At 32.6% G+C, this 27,183-nt stretch overlaps 2 protein-coding genes across 4 annotated transcripts in view; one reads left to right on the top strand and one right to left on the bottom strand.

Annotated features, from left to right (window-relative positions):
* Nucleotides 1–353: 353 nt before the first annotated feature.
* Nucleotides 354–12,959, bottom strand: LOC126970841 (protein king tubby). 2 transcript variants are annotated; one of them, XM_050816989.1, is made up of 7 exons: nucleotides 12,803–12,959; nucleotides 12,603–12,726; nucleotides 12,427–12,516; nucleotides 7,362–7,537; nucleotides 6,852–7,035; nucleotides 3,070–3,269; nucleotides 354–2,959 (listed from the first exon to the last, which is right to left on the bottom strand). In XM_050816989.1, exons 1-7 carry the CDS (start codon nucleotides 12,842–12,844, stop codon nucleotides 2,555–2,557), a joined length of 1,221 nt encoding a protein of 406 aa, XP_050672946.1. In that variant the 5' UTR covers nucleotides 12,845–12,959; the 3' UTR covers nucleotides 354–2,554. The 2 variants fall into 2 exon arrangements, with proteins under 2 accessions (XP_050672946.1, XP_050672947.1); XM_050816990.1 differs by lacking the exon at nucleotides 12,427–12,516.
* A 1,947-nt stretch (nucleotides 12,960–14,906) lies between these two features.
* LOC126970793 (uncharacterized) overlaps nucleotides 14,907–27,183 on the top strand; it is a 33,730-nt gene continuing 21,453 nt past the window's right edge. For both annotated transcript variants that reach the window (XM_050816894.1, XM_050816893.1), the window contains exons 1-2: nucleotides 14,907–15,161; nucleotides 15,498–15,649. In XM_050816894.1, coding sequence (XP_050672851.1) covers nucleotides 15,073–15,161; nucleotides 15,498–15,649 — 241 coding nt within the window. In that variant the 5' untranslated portion in view covers nucleotides 14,907–15,072. The remainder of the gene's footprint in view (nucleotides 15,162–15,497; nucleotides 15,650–27,183) is intronic.

Genomic DNA, 27,183 nt, shown 5'->3' with positions numbered 1-27,183 from the left:
CATGTTGAGTTGAATGTACTATGGCATACCCTTGAGGTTGATATTAAGTTTTATGTTATGACATGAGCAACATAAAGAAATAAGAACTTAAACATATTAAAAACCTGACCTACCTACTTAAGTAGGTACGTGATAGTATAAAAATAATAGTTAAAAAAAACTAAAAAGCACGCTTTATATAAAATTCAACTAAAAAATAGAAAATAAATTTAAATTGAAAATAGTGTAAAAAAAATATATTTAATTGTAAAAAAAGCGTGGGGTGTAGAAAAATTATTATTTTAATAATATCTTAAAAAGCACCCCACGCTTTTTTTTACAATTAAATATATTTTTTTTACACTATTTTCAATTTAAATTTATTTTCTATTTTTTAGTTGAACTTTATATAAAGCGTGCTTTTTTTTAACTATTATTTATTTTTCATTTTTTAGTCAAATTAATGTAATGTCATCGGTCCTCGATAAATCTACAAAGTTTGAACGAAATCTACCGTTTAAAGTGGGTCAAAATGGGGCCAAAAGAAGTCGGTTACAAACATACAGGTGAAGCTAATATAAAGCGTATAAAAAGAATAAGTACATATTTTATTTATTATGTAAAACAGTTTAGTAAAAGATTTAATATTGAAGTTACAATAAAATAAATTATCCATCGTCAATCAAATTAAAAAGTAAGGCAAGTTGTAATAGGTAATTACATTTTAGTTAAAATTACATTACCTACCTTACGTAGGTAATTAGCAACACCAAGTCATTTCATAAAAAAATACTCATATAATTTTTAATTGTTCCGTATTATAATATATATATTATATTAAACATGATTTAATTTGAAATAATAACATATTAAAACCATTAATTGCAATTAATTATAGTAAAAATTTAGGATACCTACATATTATAATAAACAATATGTAAACATGAATATTTCATTACACATTATCTATGACACCTACAAGCTCGTTCAATGCTTTATAATCGCTTATTTTTAGCTATATACAGTTTTATTATTTTTATTTTAAATAATATCTCTAACACATAGACTAAATAGGCACACAATTTCTTTAGATATTAACTACTTACTCAATTATCTAGGATTTATACTCAATTTAATTGTGATTTTCTCTAAGTTTGTCGCCAAAATTTTGGTATTGACGTTTCGCAAATTTTTGACATAATTAAAAAATACATTTCTAGTAATGATTATTTTCGTTAAAGAACTTTACAATACTGCTCTGGTTAAATTTTTCCTATTAAATTGTTAAAGATTTACATTAATCAATAGTCTAGTAAAGGTGATATATCAGGAATACGTTGGATTGTTCAAAAACTTCTGTATCAAGTAGTTATTAGATGCTTTAAAAAGTATTACAAAATTATGCTTAAAGCACTCCTAGTGTTGTTATTTCACTTGTGCGAATACATTTAAATTTGTGCTACATTACATTAATTATTAATCTATCTTAAATTATTGTGCGGAATTGTTACTTTATTCGTAATTTTACATTAACTTTAAAAATACACACAATGACTAGGTCAGCATAAACATAAACTAAATTACAAATAAAAATGCTAGGACATGAGTAAAACAGTAACTTAAGCTATATCATGTAGTAAAGTGTACACTATCTTAAACTTTCTTTCAAATTTTTACCTATTTAAATATGAGCAATTATTTAAATAATAATTATTGTAATACATTTATTACTTTAAAATATTTGAGGGAATTATTATGCAGTTGTGCTGAGATCCTGACTTACAATATGCGAACTTAAACTTTCCCACAAATACAAAATTATTTTATATCATTAAAATCAACAAATTTTTGACAAATTACTAAAACATGATTTCATGACAGTAAAATTAATCAAAACAATTCATTATAAAATCATAATACTGTAAATTCATTACTTAATTGGAATGCATTAATTCAAACAATAATACTTTCATCAAAAGATGAATAATTTACACTGGAGACTTGATTATCAGGGCTGCTTCATTATGATTGACTATTATATATGTCTGTATATAATGTTATATGTCTGTCTCATCTGTTTGTTAGCTGACCTATGCAAATGTATTCTAAAAAACAATAGATGAACTAAAAATTGATTATAATTTGGAATAATGACAGCCCTATGAGAATCTTAGGTTAGAAGAGTAGTTACTTTTGTTTCTGTCAATTCAAATAATAAACATTTATAATATTACTTACATAAAAACACACCTGTCAAATCATTATCAAATCTTTAATACATGCTATAGCTAATCTTGATGTGGCCACTTTTTAATATATCTCTGACCTGTTTGTGGAATGTATACCAATTTTCAAAAGTAACTAACACATATCCATTTTTAAATTTGAGGTGAGTAGATTAACTTACTTTCACCTATCTTCTTTACAAGAACAATTTATACATAGTATTATGTGGTATTATATTTAAGATCTAAAATCTGAACTCCATTTAAACATCATTCATTATTAAAGCAAAAACCAATCAAGTCTCCACAGTAAACATAGATACTTAAATAATATTTATAAAAGTACTATTCTACTCACATGCTAATTTGCTGTCAAACGAGCTCAAGGCGATACCAAATGCCTGCAAAGCACACAAGGGATATCTAAAATCCATTGTAAACACGTCCTCTGATATCCGACCAAATTGCATGACAACATAATCTGGCTCTGAATCATGTACAATCTGAAAGTTTTTCACACTTGCCTGTGTCACCCGTCCGTGAAAGTTGAGTACATACGACTGAGTCTCATCGTTCCACACAGGTGTTTTGTTATGTAACACTACAATGTCATCAAAATTCTGGCTTTTCCACCGTTCTAAGAGTGTTTCGCTGTCATCTTGAGGTGCTATAGTAACTCGTTGTCTGTCAGGTGTCATGCCCGGTAGAATAACAGTCATCTTTCGTGGACCCTTGAAGCCCAACACATTAGTGTCCTGAAATGTTTTAAAGGAGAAATAAATATCAGATTGTTGCCATACATGAGTCAACCTTTACTGCCACCATCTCAAAAACCAATGTACCGAAATAAATAAAAGATACTCACATAAGCAACAGCCGCAAGTTCATGTCTGGTTGGTTCACGGGAGTTCTTTTTCCAAGCCTTGCCATTATCGTACACTGTAAACGCAGTGCCAAGCAGATTGGACCTCAGTTTGCCAGCAAAACTATCTGCTTGGCGAGTTAACTCTGTAGGGTCGGTCGATATCAAGTAGTTAGATGTCGTGGACTTCTTACGCTTACGACCTGAAATCATTTTATTTCATTCTAAACAGTAGATCTAATACAGCGCAATCATACCTCTTTCATCATTGATTTTTCGAACAACTTTGTTAGCTTAAATTTTTTAATTACGTTTTTCATTTATTAACTTACTCAATGAAGTCGAAACGTTTGAGTACGTAGGTCACACTAAAATTTTTGCGTAACTTAAAAAACAACTTGTTATAACCAAAATATTATGTTTATTGCTTTTCAAAATACTCTCCTTTACATTTTAAACATTTTTTTCATGCGATCGAACCTTTTTTAAAACAGGAGGACCACAGATCTGAAGGCATGTCTTCTACGTGCTGATTGAACACTATCACTGGCTTTTCGGAATTGGTAAAAGTGAAACCTCTCATCAAATCTTTGATTTTGGGGAAAATACAGAAATCGCAGGGTGCTAGGTCGGGGCTATGTGCATGATGGGTGACGAGTTGTAATTTTTCGGAAGCTAAAAATGATTTAGTTTTGTTGGCCGTGTGTGAAGAAGCGTTGTCATGACATCATGACAACGTTTCTTCGCTACTCGGCATTAACACACTTTTGATCTTCAAGTGGAATTGTGCAGATGGGACCCGTAGCTGAGAAAAAAATGGGATCATTTTTTAACCGAATTCAAAAAGGAGGAGGTTATCAATTCGATCGGTATTTTTTTATGTATGTACACCGATTACTCTGAGATTTATGATCCGATTTACGTAATTTTTGATGCAGAATAGATGCCATTTGGTTCCATATAAATTTTACATACACTGGCCTGCAAAAGTAAGTATCACACTTTTCTAATTATTATTTTTTCTTAACTATAGAAGGTAGAGATTTAAAGATTAAAAACGTTTTGTTGCAAATTTTATAGGCTTTAATTCTTAGAAACAAAAATTATACTAATTATACTAGTAACATTTTTAACTTAAAAAAGATAAAACAATGAAAATAGACATTTTTAGTTTAGTGTACAAAAATTCAACTAAAATGTATTACATGTTATTTAATTTTTAATAACTGGTATTGCCTCCTCGAGCTCTGATTACAGCATCGAGCCGGTTTGGCACACTGAACACTAGGTTTCGGAGCTGGTGTTGGGGAATATTCTGCCATTCTTCTACCAGGGCCTGCTTTAGTGCCCTGAAGGTAGTAGGTGGTGGTCTGCGATTTCTGACTAGCCTCCCAAGCTCATCCCAGGCGTATTCAATCGGGTTGAGATCAGGACTTCTTGATGGCCAAGCCATCACGCTGATACCGACGTCCTGAATATACTCTTGTACGATATGAGCCGTGTGTGGCCGGGCATTATCATGCATCAGCATCGATCCATCACCCATATTAGCTAAATACGGCCCTGCATACTCATTGAGAATCTCTTGAGCATATCTTTGCCCAGTGAGGGTGCCATTTTCTTTGGCTACTAGCTCTGTGCGACCTTCTGAAGATATGCCAGCCCATACATGTACACTGCCCCCACCGTATTGGACTCTTTCTGAGATGCAGGCTTGAAGGTATCGCTCACCAGGTCGCCTGTAAACACTTCGCCTTCCATCAGCAGTGTAAAGGGAGAATCGAGACTCATCTGCAAACAAAATTCTTGACCATTCTTCTTCATCCCACTGCATGTGTTCACGGGCGTATCGCAGTCTCGCTACTCGATGCTGTCTCTCGAGTTTTGGGCCACTCGCTGGTCTTCGGGGTTTCAAATTTGCTTCAGCAAGTCTTCTTCTCACTGTAATGTCACGGACCGTTCTGGACCGTTCGTACCGTCACACCCACCATTCTTGCAGTGCGGCGCATACCTGCGATACCTAGTTCCAGAAAAGCCATGATCCTAGCACATTATTCAACTGAAAGAGGCATGATAAATAAATGTTATGTGCTTTTTAGCATAAATTTAAAAAAACAAGACCCATCGATCCTGAAAAAAATTTAGTTAAACAGAAAGAAAAATGTGAATGGTAAAAATTAAAATTGTAATTCGGAAACGTCCACTTTGAAAAAGGAATGGTTTTGTTTTGAAGTTTTTTTTTCAGCCAATTCTTAAAAGAAGGTTACCGACTATTATTAGTTTGTTCTTATGTACAAAATTAAATTCTCTTTGGAGTCCTTTTTATTTCGAAAGTATATCTTGTGAACTTAAAACGTTATCCCAATTTTAAAAGTGTGATACTTACTTTTGAAGGCCAGTGTAGTTTGGCCCAGTAGTTTTCATTTTATGAACATTTTTGTTTATCTCGATGATATAATTGTTTTTGTGTACAGTTTTTTTAAGGAGTTTTCATTCAGGTTGATTATATATTATAATTATTAACTGACACTAAAAAGTAAAAAAATAAAAAAAACCGACTTCAAAAACTGAAAAGTATCAAATAAGTAAAAATTTAATTTAATACACCTTTACCTTTAATATTAATAAAATACTTTTACTTGTATGTGCTGCATATTGATAGTTTTGAAGTCGGTGCCAAGCCAAATGTAATAGTAAGTACCTCCACTAGAACAAAACAACACAAGAGGACAGACACGCGTGGCCAGACAACCTTAATAATTACAATACAGTAAGTAAGCTGTTTATAATATTAACGTTTTATTTTTTTAAGGCACCGACTTTAAACCTATCAATAGGTAGTACATATAAATAATAGCATTTTATTAATACTAAAGGTAAAGGTGTATTAAATTAAATTTTTAATTATTTGATACTTTCAGTTTTTGAAGTCGGTTTTTTTTACCATCGTTTCTGCCTCACTTTTTTCTTGGCCGGTTCTCATTTTCAAACACCCATTCACAAGATTGTTGTTTTTTTTGGGTTCAAAACAATAAATCTACGTTTCATCTGCTGTGACAATGTCATACACATCATTAGAATGTCCGTACTTCATTAGCCTCTGTGAGCACCATTCCACGCGAGCCCGCTTCTGCTCCGCTGTCAGTTCATGATGGATCCAACGACAACAAAGTTTTCGAACTTTCAATTCTTCGTGTAAAATTTTCTGAATTTGGCTCATACATTGGTATTCAATTCAACATCAACTGATTGTAAGTCATCACCGAAACCCATAATTAAAAAGGGTTTCTAGTATAAGGGTCGTGTAAATAGTTGTTATTTAATCATAAGTATATATCACTCAAATCGAAAACCTATATCACTCAAAAATCGAAAACTAATGATCTAAGAGCCTCTTGCCTCCTGACAATCTTTCAGCTTTTAAGAAGGTCTGGGGTTCACGGGCTCTTGCTCTATAAATGGACAAGTTGCAAGGAATAGAAAAGAGAAAGGGATTTAATTTACTTTAATTAATTAAAGAAAAATATATTCGGAACACGTCATGGATTTCCTGCATTGCTTGAACACGTTGTGGTCTTATAATTCGCCATGTGTTCTTTTTGTGAATACCACAACGCATCGTGAGTGTTTTCCAAACAGCTACAACATAAATTTCACCGTGTAAAGGTTTTGCAGTGACGACGCTCAGTGAGTGTTTTCGGTCATTGCACGTAAAATACGCATTATTTTACTTCAGTTACGTAAAACATAAAATAAGCACTTATTATAAACAACTCCTTACATACCCGCTAATAAAAAAACTTTCTTTCCATAATCCTTTTCAAGATGTAAAAAGTATGTTGGATACAATCCGCGGTCCATTCCTTTTCTATCTCGTGCTATCCTACATTTATACAGAGTGCCATGTTTAGCTGGAGTCACCACAAAAGTTTCCACTGCACCTTCTACTGATCCTTCTATTTCTGCAGCCTTAAATACGAGAAACACAAACGTTATTATCAATTATTACTAATTGTAAGCTTTATGAAATTTACAAAGTAACAATTTCCTTCAATATTGACTATATTCCCTTTAGATAAGCCGCATCTGCAATATTTATTTTTAAGTAATTTAAACGTGAACTTAGGCACTGGAAGATATTGCGGTTGATAACAACTACGTGCCTTGTATCACAAAACTCGATGCGCGTAGAGAAGCCCGTAATTCAAATTGCTATAATTTATAACTATCGACGAACAGCCTTTGGATGATAGGTTCAAAGTTCTTGAATAACATTTGCAATCTGATGGTGTTACCTGAGAAGGCGACTCGTCTCGCGGAAGTCTTGCGTGCAGCGGCGCTACAGCTGCATCAGCACAGATGTCGTCAGCACTCGCATCCCTTCCCACACTACATACTGGCACACTTTCGTCCCCGCTGCCTTCTGTTAGATCATCGCCAACTGTCATCACTTCTATTTGGTTGCCCAACTCTGCAACATTATAAGTTATACAAGTTTGTACACTTGATTTCTGCTACCGAGTTAATGTATTGTACAGGATGTCCGGTGTCGGATCTATGCTTATAAAAATCGATAAAACAAATACTTTAAATCATTCCTTAATTAATGAGTTTAACAAAAACAGAAAGGTTGCGAATTTTATGTTCTAAAATAACATCGTCTAAATGCCGTCCGTTTAGACGCCATGCTGTTCGAAGCAAGCGGACTAAAATATGTGCGACGGAAACGATGGCTGGTCCATGCGTCAACTCGTGTCTGCTTGTGGTGCCAGGTCGCCAGGTTATACCTTAATGATCTTAAAATTAAAGTTATATTTATTAACAGCCCATAAAATTCTCCCAAAATACCTCTATTTACAATGTGTGCGGACGATGCAACTACTGTACTCAATAAGATTTTTTTTGTATTAATTTACATTAAATTTTTTGACTTACTCGTGTAAGAACCATTTGACGTTTGATCATTTTTTAATGTAAATGATTTGTATAACGATGAAGGTGTTAATGTTGATTTAAAAGGGTGGCAATTAGTTTCTTGCCACTTCATCTCAGTAAAACTTTACATTTTACGAAGTGGCGGATTGACGGATGAATTTAATAAGAAAAGTAAACTTTTGACATTCATAAGTGTCATTTCCGTGTCTTACATGAATAAAGTGATTTGATTGATTGACAACAACAACGATTTACAACAAATACAAATTTATTTGACGCGATTACTAATTATGACATTAATCACGACCATCATGTTCATGACGCATCTTAACACCTGATCCTGATCTGAGAATGGCATTGATCTAAACGCCATAACAATGTCTAGTCCCTGAAAGCCAGAGCTTCAGATATTTTTAAATGAACCATTATAATATTAATAAATGAATTATTCATAAAAGAATATATTAAAATAAAACATTAGTGTATAAACTAGTGGACACTACAGAAATAAATGTTGTATTCTATACAAAACAGCTATACATAATATAATAAAATTATGATCGTGCCGTGCTTGCACATAAAATATTAAAAAAATCTCTATATATTATTGTACTAAACTGAAGCTAAAATATACTTTATTTTTTTTAGTTTATTTGTGCCATAAGCGTTTATGGCTAAACTGATTTGATGTGGAAATCAAAAGTGAATCCCTGTTAAGTTTAGTTTTTGTTTCATCACATAAAGGTTAAATTATTTGCAACATTATGCCGAAATTATGGCTGACCGCTCACAATGATAGGATTATGATTATTTTACTTGTTTGATCCCGTTCCGTTTAGTCCTTATTGTCTATCTTTACACCTAACAAAAGGACACTGCGTAGGCTAACGTGATTCACAGTATAACTTAAGTCATGTTTCGTTCACGGAATCATATAGGAAAATAAGCATTATGTGACCCAGTGTAGATCAATAATAATTCATTGTTAAATTATTCAGTTAATATTCCAGTTATCAAGAATGGGTGTTTTTCCTCAAACCGAGCTAAAACTATACCTTACAAATAATTTTAATATAATCAAAGTCAATAAGTATTTAGTCTTCTAGTGACCTTGGTGATGATGAACGCGGCATTTTTTTAAATATAAACAACCCAAAACATTTTGTCAGCTACATATTGATATTTTTTTTATGCAATTTTAATGTCCGAGAAAAGGCAATAGGTAATTAACTCGTAGACCACATCGGGCCTGAATTTATTAACCTAGTCAAACATGCGAGAAACCAGAGATTTACAAAATTGCCTGCAGACACATAAGTGGAAATCTTTTACAAGTTTTTGTAGTTATACTTCATTAGGCGCGCTATGAAAAAATGATGATAGTGAAATTTTAAGATGCGCGCGCACCACTCTAACACAAAAGTAGCAGGGTGAAGTTGGTTTCAAAATATTTCTGACGTTTGCGACATCCGTTATTATTATTTATTTGGTTTCTTCGTCCATTATTCAACATAATGTGTAAGTATGCAAAATTGCCATTACTAGTTTCTCAAAATAGTGAGCCGTCGTTTGCAAATGGGCAACAGTACGAACAAGGCTTTAACGAAAAGGCTGATTGACATTCCCGGAACCCTGTTTTATTATTGGAAACAGTATTGTAAAGTATCTTTTGCTTTTCTATAAACCATTCTAATATTTTAGTTACAAAAACTTTGTAGGAACTTGGAGCTCTTTCCGATTTCAGAATGAGAACTATTGAACAACACATGAAGAAGAATTTTATTATAAATGTGGAAGAGAAAATTATTATTCCATTTTTAGCTGGAATTTTGTCGTAACCCGGAGACGTATCTTAAGATTTAATGCATTTTTCAAACTCGTGTAATGCGACTTCAAATTCTATCACAGACATTCTGGATTTTAAAGATGGACAACTATATTATATGAAACATAATTACTTTGTCGATAGCTAAGGCCCTTAAGCCACCTCTTTTGCTGAATACTTCAGTTTGAGATGTTGCAGCATGTCAGGCCATGAGCTATCACAATATTTACGAATAAATTTTGAGAAAAAGAGACAACTTCAAAAATGTTTTGATAAGAACTTTTATTTTCAAGTGTGTCTCAGCCAAAGATCTCAGAAAGCATACAGAATTCTTAAGCAGGAGAAAACTGGAGATTTATGTGGCATGTTATGTGTGTAATATAAAATAATATATGAAATTAGCTTGCCCATACATTAAAAGTGCTAGAATCTGGCTATCTTTTAAATTTATCAAAATACATTTGGACAAAAATGACCCTTCATAGTAAAGGCCCATATCTATATACCTTACATCAGTAAAATATACAAAAAAAAATTTGTAGGCCAAATACTTGATGATTTTCACTATCAGAATAATAGGTGAAAGACGTATCTAGACGTAAGATCTACAGCTGATGCCAAGTACGTAATATTTTCCGCCGGGAAGAATTTATAGATTTATACTTGTCAAAGGCTTGTTTCGATTTCGACATAAAATCTGTCTTCTTCGGCAGCGCTAACATTCCGTGTTCGTCAATTTGGATGTAATGGATATCAAATCAATATCACTTTATTCATTAGGTCAAAGAAATGGCGATTACTAAGGGCGATTATGATTGATCAAATAATATATAATAGTACAAGTACCCATACTTACAATTTGACCTACTTCATGAATAATTTACGCTTTGTTATCATTTAAATAATCCTTTACATTGTAATCTTTTTCTATGAATTTTTGTTTGAATAAACATATTTCCATTATGTTTATAGAAAGAATATTATAAAATCAAACATCATTGCCGATAATTTATCTGTCAAGTTTAGTGAGAATTAACAGTTTGTTTTAATCTGGTATGAATATTATGTCTATTTAAATACATACATACATTTAAAAGGATTTAAATGCGTGTATTTTTAATTTAAGGTTATTGCGTAAGTAAAATTTTTATTATTATTTATTTAACCCAATGTTTATATGTTTTGCACGCACCCATTTTCTTTAAATAATTGACATTTTTATGAATAAATTAATTAATAATAAATAAATTTTAAATTTGGTATCATTCTATGTATATCCAACAGCTATATTCTGTAGTACAAAAAAAGAAATAATATCAGCAGCATTACCGCCATTGCCACATAACAATATATGGTATTTCACATAATGTTGTGAAAATAACTAAAAAAGACCAATTGTTAAGTTACAAATTCTTTTACTGCATATGCAGCAGAACTAAGTTGCTCAACTATATTTCGCTCAAATATTCTTCAATGATAATAAGTATAAGTGAATAAAATAATACCAATTTCAGTAATCAATAGATTTTTATGATGTCTGTAGATTTTTATGGTGTGTTACCAAACTCCTCTGAAACAGCTTAAGCAATTTGTATGAAATTTTGTGTGCATATTGTGTAGATCTAAGAATCGGCCAACATCTATTATTCATACCCCTAAATGATAAAGGTGGCCCCAGAATATTTTTTTTATTTTTATTTTATTATGATTAAGCTTTAAAAAATACAACAACAATTCCATCTCCTGCTCCATCCACAGATCCGCAATAGAGTTGCAAGTTGGCAATTGAATATAATAATTGTAGTATAATAAATTTTATGTGTGATATATTTGGTAGGTCTGAGAATCATTCGTCTTTATTTTTTTTGTTATACCCCAAAAATTACTTTATATGGCAATATAATGTTTGCTGGGTCAGCCAGTATTATATAAATCAATATTGAAAACATGCATTGTAAAACTTTCTTATGACTGCTTCCCACACTGATTTCTCTTTACACAAGTGACACATTGATGTGGGAAAATATGGTATACGCAAGCTAGTCAATGGTAAATAACTACAGGAGAATCCTGTTTAAATGTTTATAATTTTATCTGGATAATTTAATTTACAAGGAAAATTTTTGACATAAGTATTTGCATAGTATTTGCTATGAAAAGCAAAGATTACAAAGTGTGTATAAATTATAACCAACTTTAACAATAATTAATCTTATTTACATTATTCATTTAATATCCTGACATTTCACAAAACTTACAATACAGCATTGTTTTAACACACATTTTAATACTTAAAAAGGTATTGGAACTATTTTAAGACAAACATACATCAATCTAGGAAATAAGACCAAAAAGAAATAAACAGTTATGTACTGGAATTCACATAAAGTATTTTTACACAAGCAAGTATTTCAAAATATATGAGCATGTGCAAGTGTCTACAATAGCAAAACAAGGTGTCTAGATAATCAGTTAATAGGGGGAAAATACAGTATGTATTAACTGTAAGGAATAAAAACAGAATTAATCTATATGAAGGATTTTTGATAAAATAATATACTAGATCAGCTAAAGCCTAAAAAATAAAATATATAACTTACCATCATATGTGGACACTCTATTAGTTTGGAGAGGTATGACTTGATCAGGGTTTATTGGTGACATAAGAAATTGCATCGGACCATCATAGCCTGTTGTAAAAAAATAAAATAAAATAGCGCGACATGCGAAAACTGAAATTATAGGGGCACACGCAATTATCATAAAATTACATTACCGTGTAATTCTCGAGAGCGGTTGCCAGAAATAGGGCGCTTCGCAGAACCTACACGTAAGTCATTGGCTAACACCAAGCCTGAGCTTTGCCTCTTTTGCTTCATTTTTTGTTCCATGATTTGACGCTAAAACGAATAATGAAATTAGGAAACATTATTGACAAAACATTTAAAAGAAAATAAATTTCACAAATAAACGCACTTGTTGCTCAATTTTTTGGTCACGAATAGTAGTCGAAGCCATTATAGCAGTCCACACAAGGTTATAAGTAAGAATTAATAATATTAATTAATTATTTCACATCATAGTTAACAACAATTACATAAAACAGTTTTATTTTTGTTTGTAAATCATCTTGCCTACCGTTGCCAAGAAATAGCGGTCATGTGTCAGCTGTCAAGTTTAAAATTAATCAAAAGCTTTTTTTTTAATTTATTAACGGCTTTGGACGTCTTTTAAGCCGAACATGAAATAAATTTACCTTTATATAGAAGTATGATTGAAATTATAAACATTTACAGTTTCTCTACAGTGCTATAAATAAAATTATAAATAGGTTTATAAAAATAAGGCTTCTGCAATAAGTCTTTGATGTGGCGGGGTACAAATTTAGTTAATCAAAAGCTGAGTTAGCAACCCTATAGTATACACACAAAAAAATCTTATGTATAATATATTTTTAAGGCATCGGACGTGCCCGCGGGCACTGGTAATTCAAAAAACAATGAGAGCGGCTGTGCCGCGGGGCACTCTTTTACCTCATCCAGTTTTCACCCTTATTAGGTGTACAAGATGGTTTATTTGCCTACGCAGTTATGAACGAGTGAATTCCCAAACACATTTCGATCCGTTACGATTCAAGGCCACCAATATTCGACGTTATAGCTTTACGGACAAAGCACTTATGTGTCCACTTGTTCCCGGCCGGCGCAGCGAGCGGTCGTTATCAAGACTTTACACGAAGATCGTTCTTTGTGGAGATTTAAGCTTAATGCAGTAACTGTGGAATGTTAATATTATTTTATGTATTTAATGTGAAATATTATTTTTCAACTAACACAGTCAGTTCTGGTTGTCTCTTGGCATGGTAAGGCAAAAACATAGCAAAAACAAATATTTAAAAATGTGTCTAGTAAAATAGTGATTTGGAATGTTTGGACAGTGAATATAATATGTAACCTAAGGATACACAATATAAAAATTCATTGCGATCAGGGCTCGAAGCAATAATACACGGCCTTGAGAGCGCGCCTTAAATTGAACATTTTCTGAGTAGTTGGACTCTTTCATTAAATACACCCACGTGTGCTATTGAAAGAGACAACATATGGCAATCAACTTCAGTTCAAATCTATCTTATCTATATATCTATCTCAAAAATCAGTTCTTTATGAGTCTATTATTTTATTTCCTGCTAACTTTGAAGATTCCTGTAATTCAAAATCACATGATACAAAAACAAATATACCTATACAAAATTATATTTATAGCAGTTGATTAAGTAGTTAACAAATAAATAAAATCGTTTCAATATCATAATCATGTAAAATAAATATTTTTGGTATGTTTGCTGTTTGTATATTCCACGTAACCTCCAGATTGATTGCACCAATTTTGATGAGAAATTCCGGTGAAATATAAACTAAAGAAAAAATATATACTTAACGAAAAATACCAAAAAAATATTGACAGAAATGATAGGTAGGCGTTAAGGTCATAGCATTTTTTATAGCTCTCTGATTTTTACGGACATATAAATTGGTATTTCTATTGGGTATTATAATCTTTTTGATTTGGCAGTCGTATTTACTATATACTATAATGTTCATCATATCAATAACAACATTGTGACTGCATAACACTATGAAACTATATTTTCAAAAAAATCGCAACAGTACGATATGTCACAAACGCAATGGTCTCCAGACTAGTGATCTAAATGAAATGAAATGGCTTCAAGTTATTGTTTTCCGTTTCAAGACAGACAAGGTAAGAAGTGTCTGTCGTTTTCTTCTTCTCTATGCTTGATAATTAATTGCTAAAAAGTATAATCTATCCCTTGCAAAGACGAAGTACATTCATTTAGGTATCTCAGAACAATTACATAAATACCTATGTAGGTAAACTACTACGACTTAGCAAATAATATATTAGAGGTTTAGAATATTGTAGCGTATTCTAAGATTAGAGGTAAAATAGTCTTACAAGTCGTCTTAGGTGTTCGCTGTTCAGACAATGTCTATTGTCTGATGTCTCTATGATATGACAGTTGATGTCAAATTCGAAAGTACCAAACTGTCTGGACTCTGGGTCTGAGATTTATTTTTCGTGTTGATAACTTGATTCGGAAACTGCCTATTTATTTTCATTATATATTTACGTTTTAAATTTGTTACAAGTATTATATGGCTATGATTTTTTATGAAAATCGGTCAGAAGTGCCAAATTAATGTTTTTACAATTCGTGTATCATGGTTGATCAAAATATAAACAAAGATATTATGATCGATTCTGATCTAATCGACGTGGAATCCTTAGATTTTCCTGATGATCAGACATGGTAAGTTCTTCCTTTACTTTCCAATTGCATCCCAAATACAGTTGAATTTTTTCTATATAATTGAACAACAACATAATATGTATATTTAGGCCATGTTTGCTTATCAACTTGTCTTGTTTATTTTAAATGCTATCATTGAATAAAATTAATTTACTTTCATCTTCTATTTCGAGTTTTCCCTTCACATAAGGACAAGACGAGACCATAATTTAATTGAGTAAAATATTGTATTTTGCAAGAGCTACCTTTGACTCAATGATACTGTGACAAATCACAGAGATGATTACAGTTTTTCGTCTTTAATTATATTTGTTTTATGTTAAAATTCTCTTACAGGTTGCTTAAATCACCCAATGATTCTGGGCAAAGAGTTGATATAGTTGATTTTAATTTGTCTTGTGATTGGCCAATAAAAGAAGATGAAGAGTACCTTAAGAGTGAAAAAAAGTTGCTTGAATGTCTTGATATCATCATAAATCAGCAACCAAGTGAGTATTTAACTTATTTTTCAATTATATTACGTAAACACTAAATGCCAAATACCTCACTTTAACTTTTTATGGTGATTATTAAATTATTTACACTGACCTAGTCTACACTACCGACCTGTAAAAGAATAGGTTGAAATGATCCAAACATCAAAGTTGTTTTAAGTTGTTCAAAAAATATAGAGTTCACTTCAATAATATTCTTATGACAGTATAAAATCACCTAAAGTTAAATTTAATCAGTGTTATAGTGTAGAAAACATTACCGTGGGAGGATTGTTACTACAGGATTCAAGCAAGATAGTTACAACAACAGGACACTGCTTGGCTGCCAAGTGTAGTATTCATGCACTATTTGAGTTTAGGATACAGCACAACATAGTTACAACAACAGGACACTGCTTGGCTGCCAAGTGTAGTATTCATGCACTATTTGAGTTTAGGATACAGCACAACATAGTTACAACAACAGGACACTGCTTGGCTGCCAAGTGTAGTATTCATGCACTATTTGAGTTTAGGATACAGCACAACATAGTTACAACAACAGGACACTGCTTGGCTGCCAAGTGTAGTATTCATACACTATTTGAGTTTAGGATACAGCACAACATAGTTACAACAACAGGACACTGCTTGGCTGCCAAGTGTAGTATTCATGCACTATTTGAGTTTAGGATACAGCACAACCTGTATCTGGTAAAATTGGACAAAAGAACACATTGGGGTGCAAAAATTGCTCATCTATACTAATATTATAAAGCTGCAGTGTTTCTTTGTTTGTTTGAACGCGCTAATCTCTGGTACTACTTGTCCGATTTGAATGATTCTTTCAGTGTTGGGTAGTCCATTTATCGAGGAAGGCTATAGGCTATGTTTTTTTTTTCAAAATTAGGGATCCGTAGTAAAATTGCTATTTTGTAACACAAGGTGTAAAATCGAAAACCTATTTTTGCATGCGCTGCAAAAACTATTGACAAAAGAACAAAATGATGTACAGGCTATAATATAGGCAATATTTTATTACTTATAAAATTATCGCGTGAATTATACTTTATATGGCAAAACAACGTTTGCCAGGTCAGCTAGTTTAAATATATATTGCAAACTTAAACTTATCTTGACATGTTAATATTAGTTGTAAAAGTTTTGATTAAAATTTTCTGTATTTCCAAATTAAACCTAAATTTCCAGGAACACACATAGAAGCTCTTATATGAGAATACAAAAAGCAACTCATTTAAATCTCTTCCTGCAATGCATAGAGTTTGGTTTTTTGTTATTTTTTATGGTAACTGCATTATACTAAGTACACATTAAAATGAAATGGGATACAGTTAATTGATTTATTTCAGGTAAAAAAACACTATCCATAAATTTTCTGTGCCCTATGGATATAATTATGTACAGGGAATATTGGTGTTTTATTGATAGGGCCGGTTGTACTTAAAAAAAGTAGTTGAACTTTAAGAAATGATACATATTTTTAATGACTGAAAGCTTAAATAAATGCTTGCACCCAGTTTTTAGAGAAATGTGTGTTTTTGCTAAAATTAGATATTTTAAAATAGGAATACAAATGATACAGAATTAACAAAATATGAAAACCCAAACACACTCTTTTTTTTTATATTAACTGGCTCCGTCGACTCAATGTCGACGATTCGGCCAACATCAAGGTCGACAGATTTTTTTATTTTAATTTAGCTGATTGAAGTAGTAAGTAGTAAAGAGTTAGTATGGTTAGTAATAAACACCCATAATATTAACTACCTTGTTAGTATCTAATCTAAGTGGGAATATGTGCCTAATAGAAGCGAAAAAAAGTATGGAGGATAGAAATTACAATTTAATAATATTGCGGGAGATAAATTTGTAAAGAGACTTTATGAAAGGGGAATGGCATAAAGTAAGAAGAAAAGGGGTGTTGATGGGGCGAGGCATATCCTTTCGGTAGAAGTTCATATAAAGGAATTAACAATTTAGGGCAATAGAAAAAAATATGTTCAAGGGTACCTTCCTCAAGGCCACATTCACATATAGAATGGTCCCTTACCCGGATCTTGGCCAAAAATACTGGGGAACAGACAAATCCCAAGTGAAGTCGTATGATGACAGAAGTGAAAAGTTTATTTTGTTTTTTTGAGGAAAGAACCAGGGCTTAGAGGGGATAAAGGGTTGGATAGAATCATAGAATTTATCTTTAGTTTGTTTTGTGATTTGCCATAAAGCATTCCATGAATCAACCAGAAAGTGTTTAGACATAGGGTGTAGATCTCGAGGAAAACAGTAATTAAATTTTAATGTTCCAGACTGAATCGCGTCTTTAGCGCACGAGTCTGCAATTTCATTGCCAGTTATCCCTAGATGGCTAGGTATCCAAGCTAATACAACTTCTATTCCCATTATGTGACATCTGTACAGGAATGCCTTTGTTCTTAAATTAATTGTGAAGTTGTTTGAAGATGTTTTCGAAGAGAAAGGATTTTTTGTTAAGTCCAACAAGCAGCTTAATGAGTCAGACAGGATTAAAGCCTTGTTGATCTTATGTGATTCAATATATGACACCGCCTCTGACAGGGCAATTGATTCGCCAGTAAAGATGGAATTCTGCGGGGGACTTTTGTAATTTAAAATTATACAGAACTTAGGGATCCAAACTGCAGACCCGACCCAGCTATTGTTGGATAATTTGGATGCGTCCGTGTACAACGTCACCCAATCAGACCAATCAGAAGATAGAATGGAATTAAATTTTCTATTGGCTTCAGGGCAGTGTTTAGTAATTCCAAAGTCAAAGAAAATTTTAGGTTGGAAAATGAGAGACTTTCTACTTCAAAGACTGGGCATAAGGCTGATTGGTAAATGGGAACTGGAAAGGTTTTAAATTTAGTATAAGAATTAATTAACGGAGGCGGATCTTTGTGAGACCAATATAAAGAAGTTTGAATAGTTAGAGACAAAGAGTGCAGAATATCAAGAAGGGGGTGTGCGCTTAATTGGATTACGTTAGTTAGGAATCTATCGGCTAGGTACTGACGGCGAAGGTGAAGAGGTGGGTCTACACACTCCACTGCGAGAGCGTTGACGGGAGAACATTTCATAGCACCAGTTATGATTCGTAAGCATTTAGACTGGATTTTCTCTAATTTGGACAGGGCTATTTTGCTACACGGCTCAAGTAGAAAGCTACGGTAATCAAAATGACTACGAACGATAACGTATAAAAGTTTTTGACAAAATGGGTGGGCACCCCAGCGTACCCCCGACAGGGCCCTCATAACGTTTACACGCCTCTCACATTTCTTAACAATGTACTTCAAGTGGTGAATACCGGAGAGCTTAGAGTCAAGAAAAAGACCAAGGAATTTAACATTATCCTTAAACGGGACTGATTCATCACCTACTGAGAGATTTATGACCGGTATAGTGCGTTTTCGGGAAAAAATAACCACAGTACATTTGGGAACAGAAAGAGTGAGGTTGTGGTCTAAGAGCCATTGATTCAGATAATATATAGCATAGTTATTTTATTCATAATATATATGACAGATTCAAAATTTATAGCATGTGTAGGCACCACTATCATATTACAAAGTCTAACATTTATGCAATCACATTATGTTCGTTTTGCACAGTTTCACACATAATATTTTTGTATGAGTATGATATGTAGAGGACATAGGTAACTTTTTGTTGTTGAGCTTAGTCTTGTTGTTATGTACATGTACTAACAATAACAGTGCAAAATCAAAATAATATGAGTTTGTTAGTTAAACTCTAATCTTGGTTGCACCTTAATGACACAGCCAATCATGAAATTTTAAATACACCTTTGGTATAAAAACACAAAAGAAACATTATATCTCAATACTTTGAGGATTTTATGTGGACAAAGTCGCAAAGAGAATGAAGTCATCATATAAGCAAATCTATCTTAACTAAACCATTAAATTATAGCTAGTATAGTATTAAAATATGACTACACAAAAACATACTCAAAATTAAAACATAAACATCAATTATTACTGACACTTTTTTTATCTTGTGCATGTAAAAACAGTTTGACATCTATGTAAAGCACAAAGACGTTAGAAATTTATTCCTCAGCCACTAAAATAGGTACAGACCCCCCCAAATATTATATAGTTGGAAAGGTATTGATGAGAAAAGCATTTGGATAAGTTTGGGTTTCTTTCGGAATCAAAAGCTATTCAGGATCAAACATTTCCCTTACAGTTTTTAACTAGCATTGCATATGCTTAACCAGGCATGCATACATAGCAAGCGAGGGACAACCGGGTCGTCACTAGTATTATAATAGAACATAAACAAAATTTCACAAACTCACAGATACACATACCCACACACACATGCAAGAAATTAACTCATTTTTAATGCAACTCAGGGTATGCTTCCACAGAGGTAAGGGCACAAAAAAATATTCTGTAACCATGTTTTTGACTTAAAGAAATTATATTATTATAAAGCCTATCCCAGTATGCATAGACATGTGCTAACTACACACCATTTTTCATCAAGAGTGTGGAAGTTGTTTTCGAGTTTAAAAAAGACAAAAATTTCAAAAATCGTAAATTTGATTACATCAACTACTGACATTAGTGATAAAAGTTATTTTTATCACAAAATAAAAGTAATTACCAACAGTGAAATAAATACAGATTTATATAATACCAAACCAGCTACTTCGACAGCGTAGACTTAAATCTATGTCGGCATATTTATATAAGATTAAGGACATCTTGTCTTAATTTTTTTTTAATTGGGCATGTTGGAATCTGATTGCTTACTAGATAGTGACTCGTGAACATTAAGCGAAGTCAACTCTAGTGTACCATTTTAAACTCCAATAATACTTCCTCTTTATTTAAAAATGGAAGTCATATTTCCTGGAATGTGTGCTCATAATTTATTATATGAGCAACATATGAAAGTACGAAAAGCAATTTACACTCAACCCTTGTCCTGCATTGGAAATAATTAGTCCTTGTGCTTTATATTATGTTTAGGTACTGCGTTACATAAGGTATTGAAAAACTGTTCACAATACATATTTAGCATTAAAGGAGAAATTACTATGAATTAAGTAAAGTCAAGGTTTAAACAGTGCTGCAACATTTCAGAATTTTGAGTACCTACCTACCCTGTACTATGCTGAAGGGTCCATCGCTAAACACGAAATTTAGAACTTTGAATCGATAACATAGTATAAGAAAATATTTCAATTTTATTAAATCATATGATAAAAAAAAATTGAATTAGGCGTTACTTTGCGGAAATCCATAATTATACAAATGATTTAAGTTTTCTTTAGTGTTCATTCCGCCAATATTTGTTTTCAAAACAATTGGACACGTGTTTCGCCTCTACACGAGGCATCCTCAGGACGTGTTGTCCCGCCAAAATCTGGCACGAGACTCAGTCTCGGAGAAAGAGACAGTCTGGCGGAATTAACACTAAAGAAAACTTAAATCATTTGTAAAATCATATGATGACAAACAAAAGCCCAAAATCCAGTTCGACTTGGTTGGTAAAATAATCCCCTTCTTATCATAAAAAAATCTATCCCAATATATTATTACGTGTATGTGCAAAGGTGGTTCCAAATTCAAAGTTGATCAAAAGCCTTAGAAGAGCTTGAACCCAGATTTACAGTTACACAAAATAGGATGCAAATAAAATATGCAGATGCAATAAAATGCACAGTAGACATCGAGTGTAGTTGGGTATAAACATTATTTATTACCTTGATGGACTCACTGAGTATGTGTACAAAACATAACTTGAATGACATTGGTCATGGTCCATTAAACAATAACAATCACTGAACATTAAATAAACTACTGATAGCTATTCTTATTCAAATACATACAATCAACCAACTTACAGTAGTAGCAAGACCTTTTGTTACATCCGGTTAATTTTTGTCTGGCAGTTGAAAAAATGACTATTACAAATTTTGCAATTTTTAATATTTTGTTCCAAACTGTCTAAATTCCTTTGGGAAAAGTGCAGGAAATCTTAACCATTCCATTATAATAATTGGTGTGACTTTACATGATTTTCTAGCCTCAATTGGGCTATCCTATTATGCTGTGGGTGGCAGAAAATGACGTAATCAATATAATTTACATACTTAAATTATATACATAATATAAAAGTATGATATAATACTTCAATGGCTTGTAAACCAAGTAACTAAATAACCAGTAATTTAGTAAACAGTCTCATAATATCATGTCTGTCTTGAATTTTGTATGCTATATCGCCCCAAATGCCGAACAAGGGAATTGCAATAAAAATTAAACTTATATAGATAATTTAAAAATGAAAAATAAATATTTAACTTTCAACATTCAATTACCAAGTGTTATAAAACTTGCAGTAAACAGATTACTGTGATGTTCAACTGAATTGATTCAGGGTGCCAACTTGTATCACCCTGCTTATCCCGGCCACATTTAGCTTTCGTGTATCTTATAGTAAAACAAAAAAAAAGCAAATGGACAATCCAAAAATGAATAATCCTAAAAGTATCTATGGAAAATTCCATATCGCATGGTCAGTTATTCTAGTTATTGCGTAAGTGTGCCTCAAAGAGAGGCCTCTAAGTGAAAAAAATGACATAAAATTTGCAACATTGAGAAAGGTGCTATTACACTCTAACTGGTATTGTAACATACCTTCGCTTGCGGTAACCTAAGACACGAGAGATACTCGTCTTACTAGTTTCAAGTAACTTCCGTCGTGCGCGCGTTTTTGCCTATTTCGAACAAAGATGTTCCTTACATGCAGTGTTCTCATGGTTTCCATTTATCATTGACGATTACGTACGCGGTAGAAACCAATTGAATACAAATAAACTAGGCGACAGTAATTTAATTGTTATATCTTTTTACTCGGATGCACGGTAAAAAGGTGGGTTATATATTTATAGGCCTGTAGGTATGTTTGTATATTCCTTTGTGGCGTTATGAGGAACGCATGGTCTGATTTTGATTATATCTATGAGTTGATTCTTCAATCAATCCTGAATCTGCATTATAATGTGGAAATCTTAATTTAAAACTCTTAACAACCAAATTATTATTATATATATATAAATACCTTCACATCCCCTCCATAAGTGGATTGAGTAAGCAGATTAACATAACGATCGGTTATTAAAATGGATTGAAATATTCGTCGATATAAGTAATGTAGGTAGGTATAATAACTTCTAGAGTTGTACACAATTCTACACAAAATAAACACCTAAAACTGTCGACATCAACATATAATAAATATACTATTATGTAAGTAAATTATACCAATTATTTATTTATTTATATTATTATCTCCTGAATGTAAATATTTTCTAAAATCAGTCGAAAGTCAATACGTGATGTTTACAATAATTAATAATTATTGTGTGGTGGGACAGCTAGACCATAGACCGTCTTTGTCCAGGGTTAAGGGAAAGGCACTAGACCGCGCGGAAGGTCACCCATGCAAAAAAAAACCGACCAAATCAAATCTGGTGTCAGTCCCCTGTATGAGTTCTCTTGAATGACCTCTAGAAGAGAGACTATGGCGACATTTGCGAATTGGATTTTTCATGAGCATAGCGACCGAGTAGACAGTACAGTGATAATAATATAATAATGATGATGTTATACCAAAAATAAACTAATTAATTTCGATACAATATAATACGTACAATAAAAGTTATAATTAAATAGCCTGAGGGAGTCCGCTCTATTCCCACTCTGTGGTATCATTAAGAAAATCATTTATGTTATAGTAGCTTTTGCCACACAAATGATTTTTATTATTGGGTACTTTTATTTATTATCCATATTCATATTGGGCTTATTCTTATTTGAAAGTATCTCTACCCATTGCATCATTAATAAAACAACTCGGATAGTAATTGCGTTTGCTGAATGTATTTACTAAATAAGGCCTAAACGTGCAATCTACGTAGTCCCCGGCCCTATACATTTCAGGACAGTGTTTCGTCATTCCGTATGAATTTATTAATTACTTACTAGAAATCTACAACCTACTCGAAAAAAAAATTTCGTTCGTTATAAAATCTATTTATCATAACATCTTCAGTGTCTTAATATCTTTTAGTCCAGCGGGCCTACCACGTACTCTTATTGCGATTCAATTGACAACCGTAAATGAACTGCTTTGCTATTTCGTACCTCGACGTGATTAGAGCTATCTAATTTAGGTTGACGTCAAATCAACTGATTAAATAGCTTATGTGTCAAAGTGAGCGATTCGAAAAAAGTTGCTACTTCCTTTTAAAATATTGTGTAAACATACAAAAAAGGAAAATTTTATTGATGAAAGATGAGATGAGAATACTTTATTGGACTTTTTTGTAAAACAAAATACTGAAAATAAATATATACAAGTGATTTAAGTTTTCTTTAGTGTTAATTCCGCCAATATTTGTTTTTAAAATAATTCGCCACGTGTTTCGCACGAGACTCAGTCTCGTGCCAGATTTTGGCGAGACAACACGTCCTGAGGATGCCTCGTGTAGAGGCGAAACACGTGTCGAATTGTTTTAAAAACAAATATTGGCGGAATTAACACTAAAGAAAACTTAAATCATTTGTATAATTATGGATTTCCGCAAAGTAACGCCTAATTCAATCATTTTTATTTTTTTTACTGAAAATAAATACCAAAAATGAAAATACTAAAGACGAGGCAGTAAGGACTTCGGGCTATAGCCTCACACAAGAACGTATTTAAAAAAATGCACACTGTGCTCATGTCAAATCAAACATCAATGGAGGTGCGTTCATAACTCGTTATTTTTACGAAAACACCTAAGCGAACATTTAATTTGTAATTCAAAGAACTTTATTTATTTATCACTTTTATTTAATAAGTACAAAAAGGGCTTAGTGGTTTATAATTTGACGCTATAAAGCACAATTTTAAAATGTATTTTTAGTATTTTCTACGCAAAAAAAACATATCATAAAGCTAAAATCATATAATTTTAGGTTTCGAAACGCAACGCATATGGTTCGAGTAAGAGAGACAAACTTGTGCAACGACTGTAGAGCGTCATCTCTTTCTCACACCGTAGGCTACAGACAAATTTATTTCGTTCATTCTTCATAAGCGATCCAAACGTCATTCAGTAAAAGGCACTTCATGGTACGAGTTTTAGCGATTCAGTTTAGATACCTAAACTGACCTGCATCGGAATCGCATCGCTTATTTAAAGTTGATGGTAGGCCCTCTGGTCTAATATTTTCAATAAACTCTTAACGAAAACCATGACAGGGAGGGACTTGAAATAACTTAACATTGCGTTTATTAAGAAGACAGTATCAGAATATCCAAAAGTGATGAGTTTTTCTTGAATGTTAATTTCGCTACGATTTTAGAATTAACACTCAAGAAAAACTCATAACAATTGTATAATTATGGATTTTCACTAAATAATGCCTAATTAAATTAACTTTCTTAAATAGAACAGAATAGTTAATTAAACGCGAACGGTAAGGCATAATTGATGTAACAGGCATCACCGACTATAAATTTGAGCCCCATAGGTGAGTCTATTGATGACGAAAGAATTACTGTAAAGAGTTGTTTATGTAAACTATAATTATTACTGTACGGAGATATGAATGTTTACTTCTGAATAATCAATGATGTCATTTCGTGTACAAGTGCCCACGCGCACTTCGATTGGCTCGCGATATGATTTTCGCTTTCTACAGTCCACTTCGGCATTCGGATGTTGGTCACGAAACGCAGATCGCTTTTGGATATGCTATCATTGATTGGTTACTTTCTCGAGCCAACACCGATTTAATTTGAGACTCGCTCAGTTATGATTTAAAGAAGGTAATCGGTCACACACGATAACGCTAAAATTTTACGTTTCAGTCTTAAGTATGTGAATATCTTCAGTGCTGCTCATCCAGATAGTTGCCATCGGTTCACCCGATTTTAAGTGATCACCGCCTCCCACATTCTCTTAAAACACCAGAGGTATCACAGGATTTGCCGGTCTTTTAGAAAGTTAATGTGTCGTCTCGGAAACTCCATGCAAGGAAATAAATCATTCAAATTAAGATTTTTTCATCTGCTATTTGCAGGTCTAGGGGTGGTACCTATTCTTATTTAAAAATGAAAATAAGAATAATTAAAATTGGTTTACAATCAGCAGAAAAATAAGGCAACGAACACAGAAAAAATAAAGACAAATCGAGAATCACCTCCAGTTTTGAAGTCGTTTAAAATTGCAGAACTTCCTACTTTGAGGGCCATAATAAAAACATTAGCGTAGAATGAAACGACACGTTAAACCAGGACTTCCGATTACAACTTATTGGCGATACTCTGTCCTAGATCGTTTAAGGCAGGCACGACGCTATTGCGCAGTGTTATGAATGTAAACCGACCAGCCATATACAGATGTTGAGATGTTTTAAACATGTGCTCAACACACTTCTAGCTAGGTCCAACTTCAAGCGCTGTTGAACTGCCTACATAATTAATTGAGAAAATTAGTCTTTTTTCGAAGGCCATATTTTTTTATAGATTACAAGTACAATGGTAACATGATTCTTCTTGGAATCTTTCATATTATTTGACGGTTGACAGTATTTCCTTTATTGGGAAGACAAAGTTAAAATTTTGGCTTCAAAGAAATCAGGTGTCGGTAATACAGTGAAATAATTATTCTTTATGTTTACTCTATACTAGTTCGTATTACAGAAGGTGTTTGAATTTCAGCATAACACCACACACTATTGCCTTATATGTAAATAACCCTCATCATCTGGACCTGTGGTTTTTATGCACAGTGCAGTTCTACAGGTATATGGGAACATGAAAAGAAAATAAGGGTCTTCAATAAGTCTTCTGCCTGCCAACGTTGTGTAAGCAACATCTAAAAATGTAAATGTTAAAGTATCATGAAATAATTCTACATTAGGTTTTCCGTGCCCGCCTTACGTGAGTAAGTTAAGTAAGTTAAATATATTGTTCAATATAAATAAGCGAGTAATCTTCAACATTCAACAACATCATTTTGGCATTCTTTTTTAATACAATTCGTGAAATGGCAATGTGTAAGGTAGATAGGTTTAAAGTAAGATAACAATGATCTTGAAGGATTGGAGAATAGACTTAGTTCTGTAGCATATGCGGTAAAGAAAATTAGACGGTTAACAGCACATTGAGGAGTTTTCTAGAAACTGTGACATTCATAATGTTAACACGAGGAACAAACATAAACTTGTTATGCCTACTACTCGGTTGGGTCGAGTTAGTAAGTCTTTTGTTGGGCGATGTATATGCTTCTACAATATGATCCCAGAAAATGTACAAAACAAATGTGTTACGAAATTTAAAAGAATTGTTAAAAAACATTTGTGTGGGAAAGGTTACTATAGCATAAACGATTTTCTTAATGACACCACGGACTGGGAATAAAGCGAACACCTCAGATTCTTTTATTATAAATGTTTATTGTACGATATCAC

Source organism: Leptidea sinapis, chromosome 22 (genome assembly GCF_905404315.1).
Source record: "Leptidea sinapis chromosome 22, ilLepSina1.1, whole genome shotgun sequence".
Lineage (NCBI taxonomy): Eukaryota > Metazoa > Arthropoda > Insecta > Lepidoptera > Pieridae > Leptidea > Leptidea sinapis.
This window is presented reverse-complemented; position numbering and strand designations above follow the sequence as displayed.

What these genes read in the sequence shown, in the direction of transcription:
- LOC126970841 (XM_050816989.1), bottom strand. Translation starts at nt 12,844, where the DNA reads ATGGCTTCGACTACTATTCGTGACCAAAAAATTGAGCAACAA. An exon ending in GAGACGAGTCGCCTTCTCAG is followed by an intron (nt 7,036 to 7,361) that starts GTAACACCATCA and finishes CTCGTATTTAAG; the next exon opens with GCTGCAGAAATAGAAGGATC. An exon ending in AACTTGCGGCTGTTGCTTAT is followed by an intron (nt 2,960 to 3,069) that starts GTGAGTATCTTT and finishes AAAACATTTCAG; the next exon opens with GACACTAATGTGTTGGGCTT.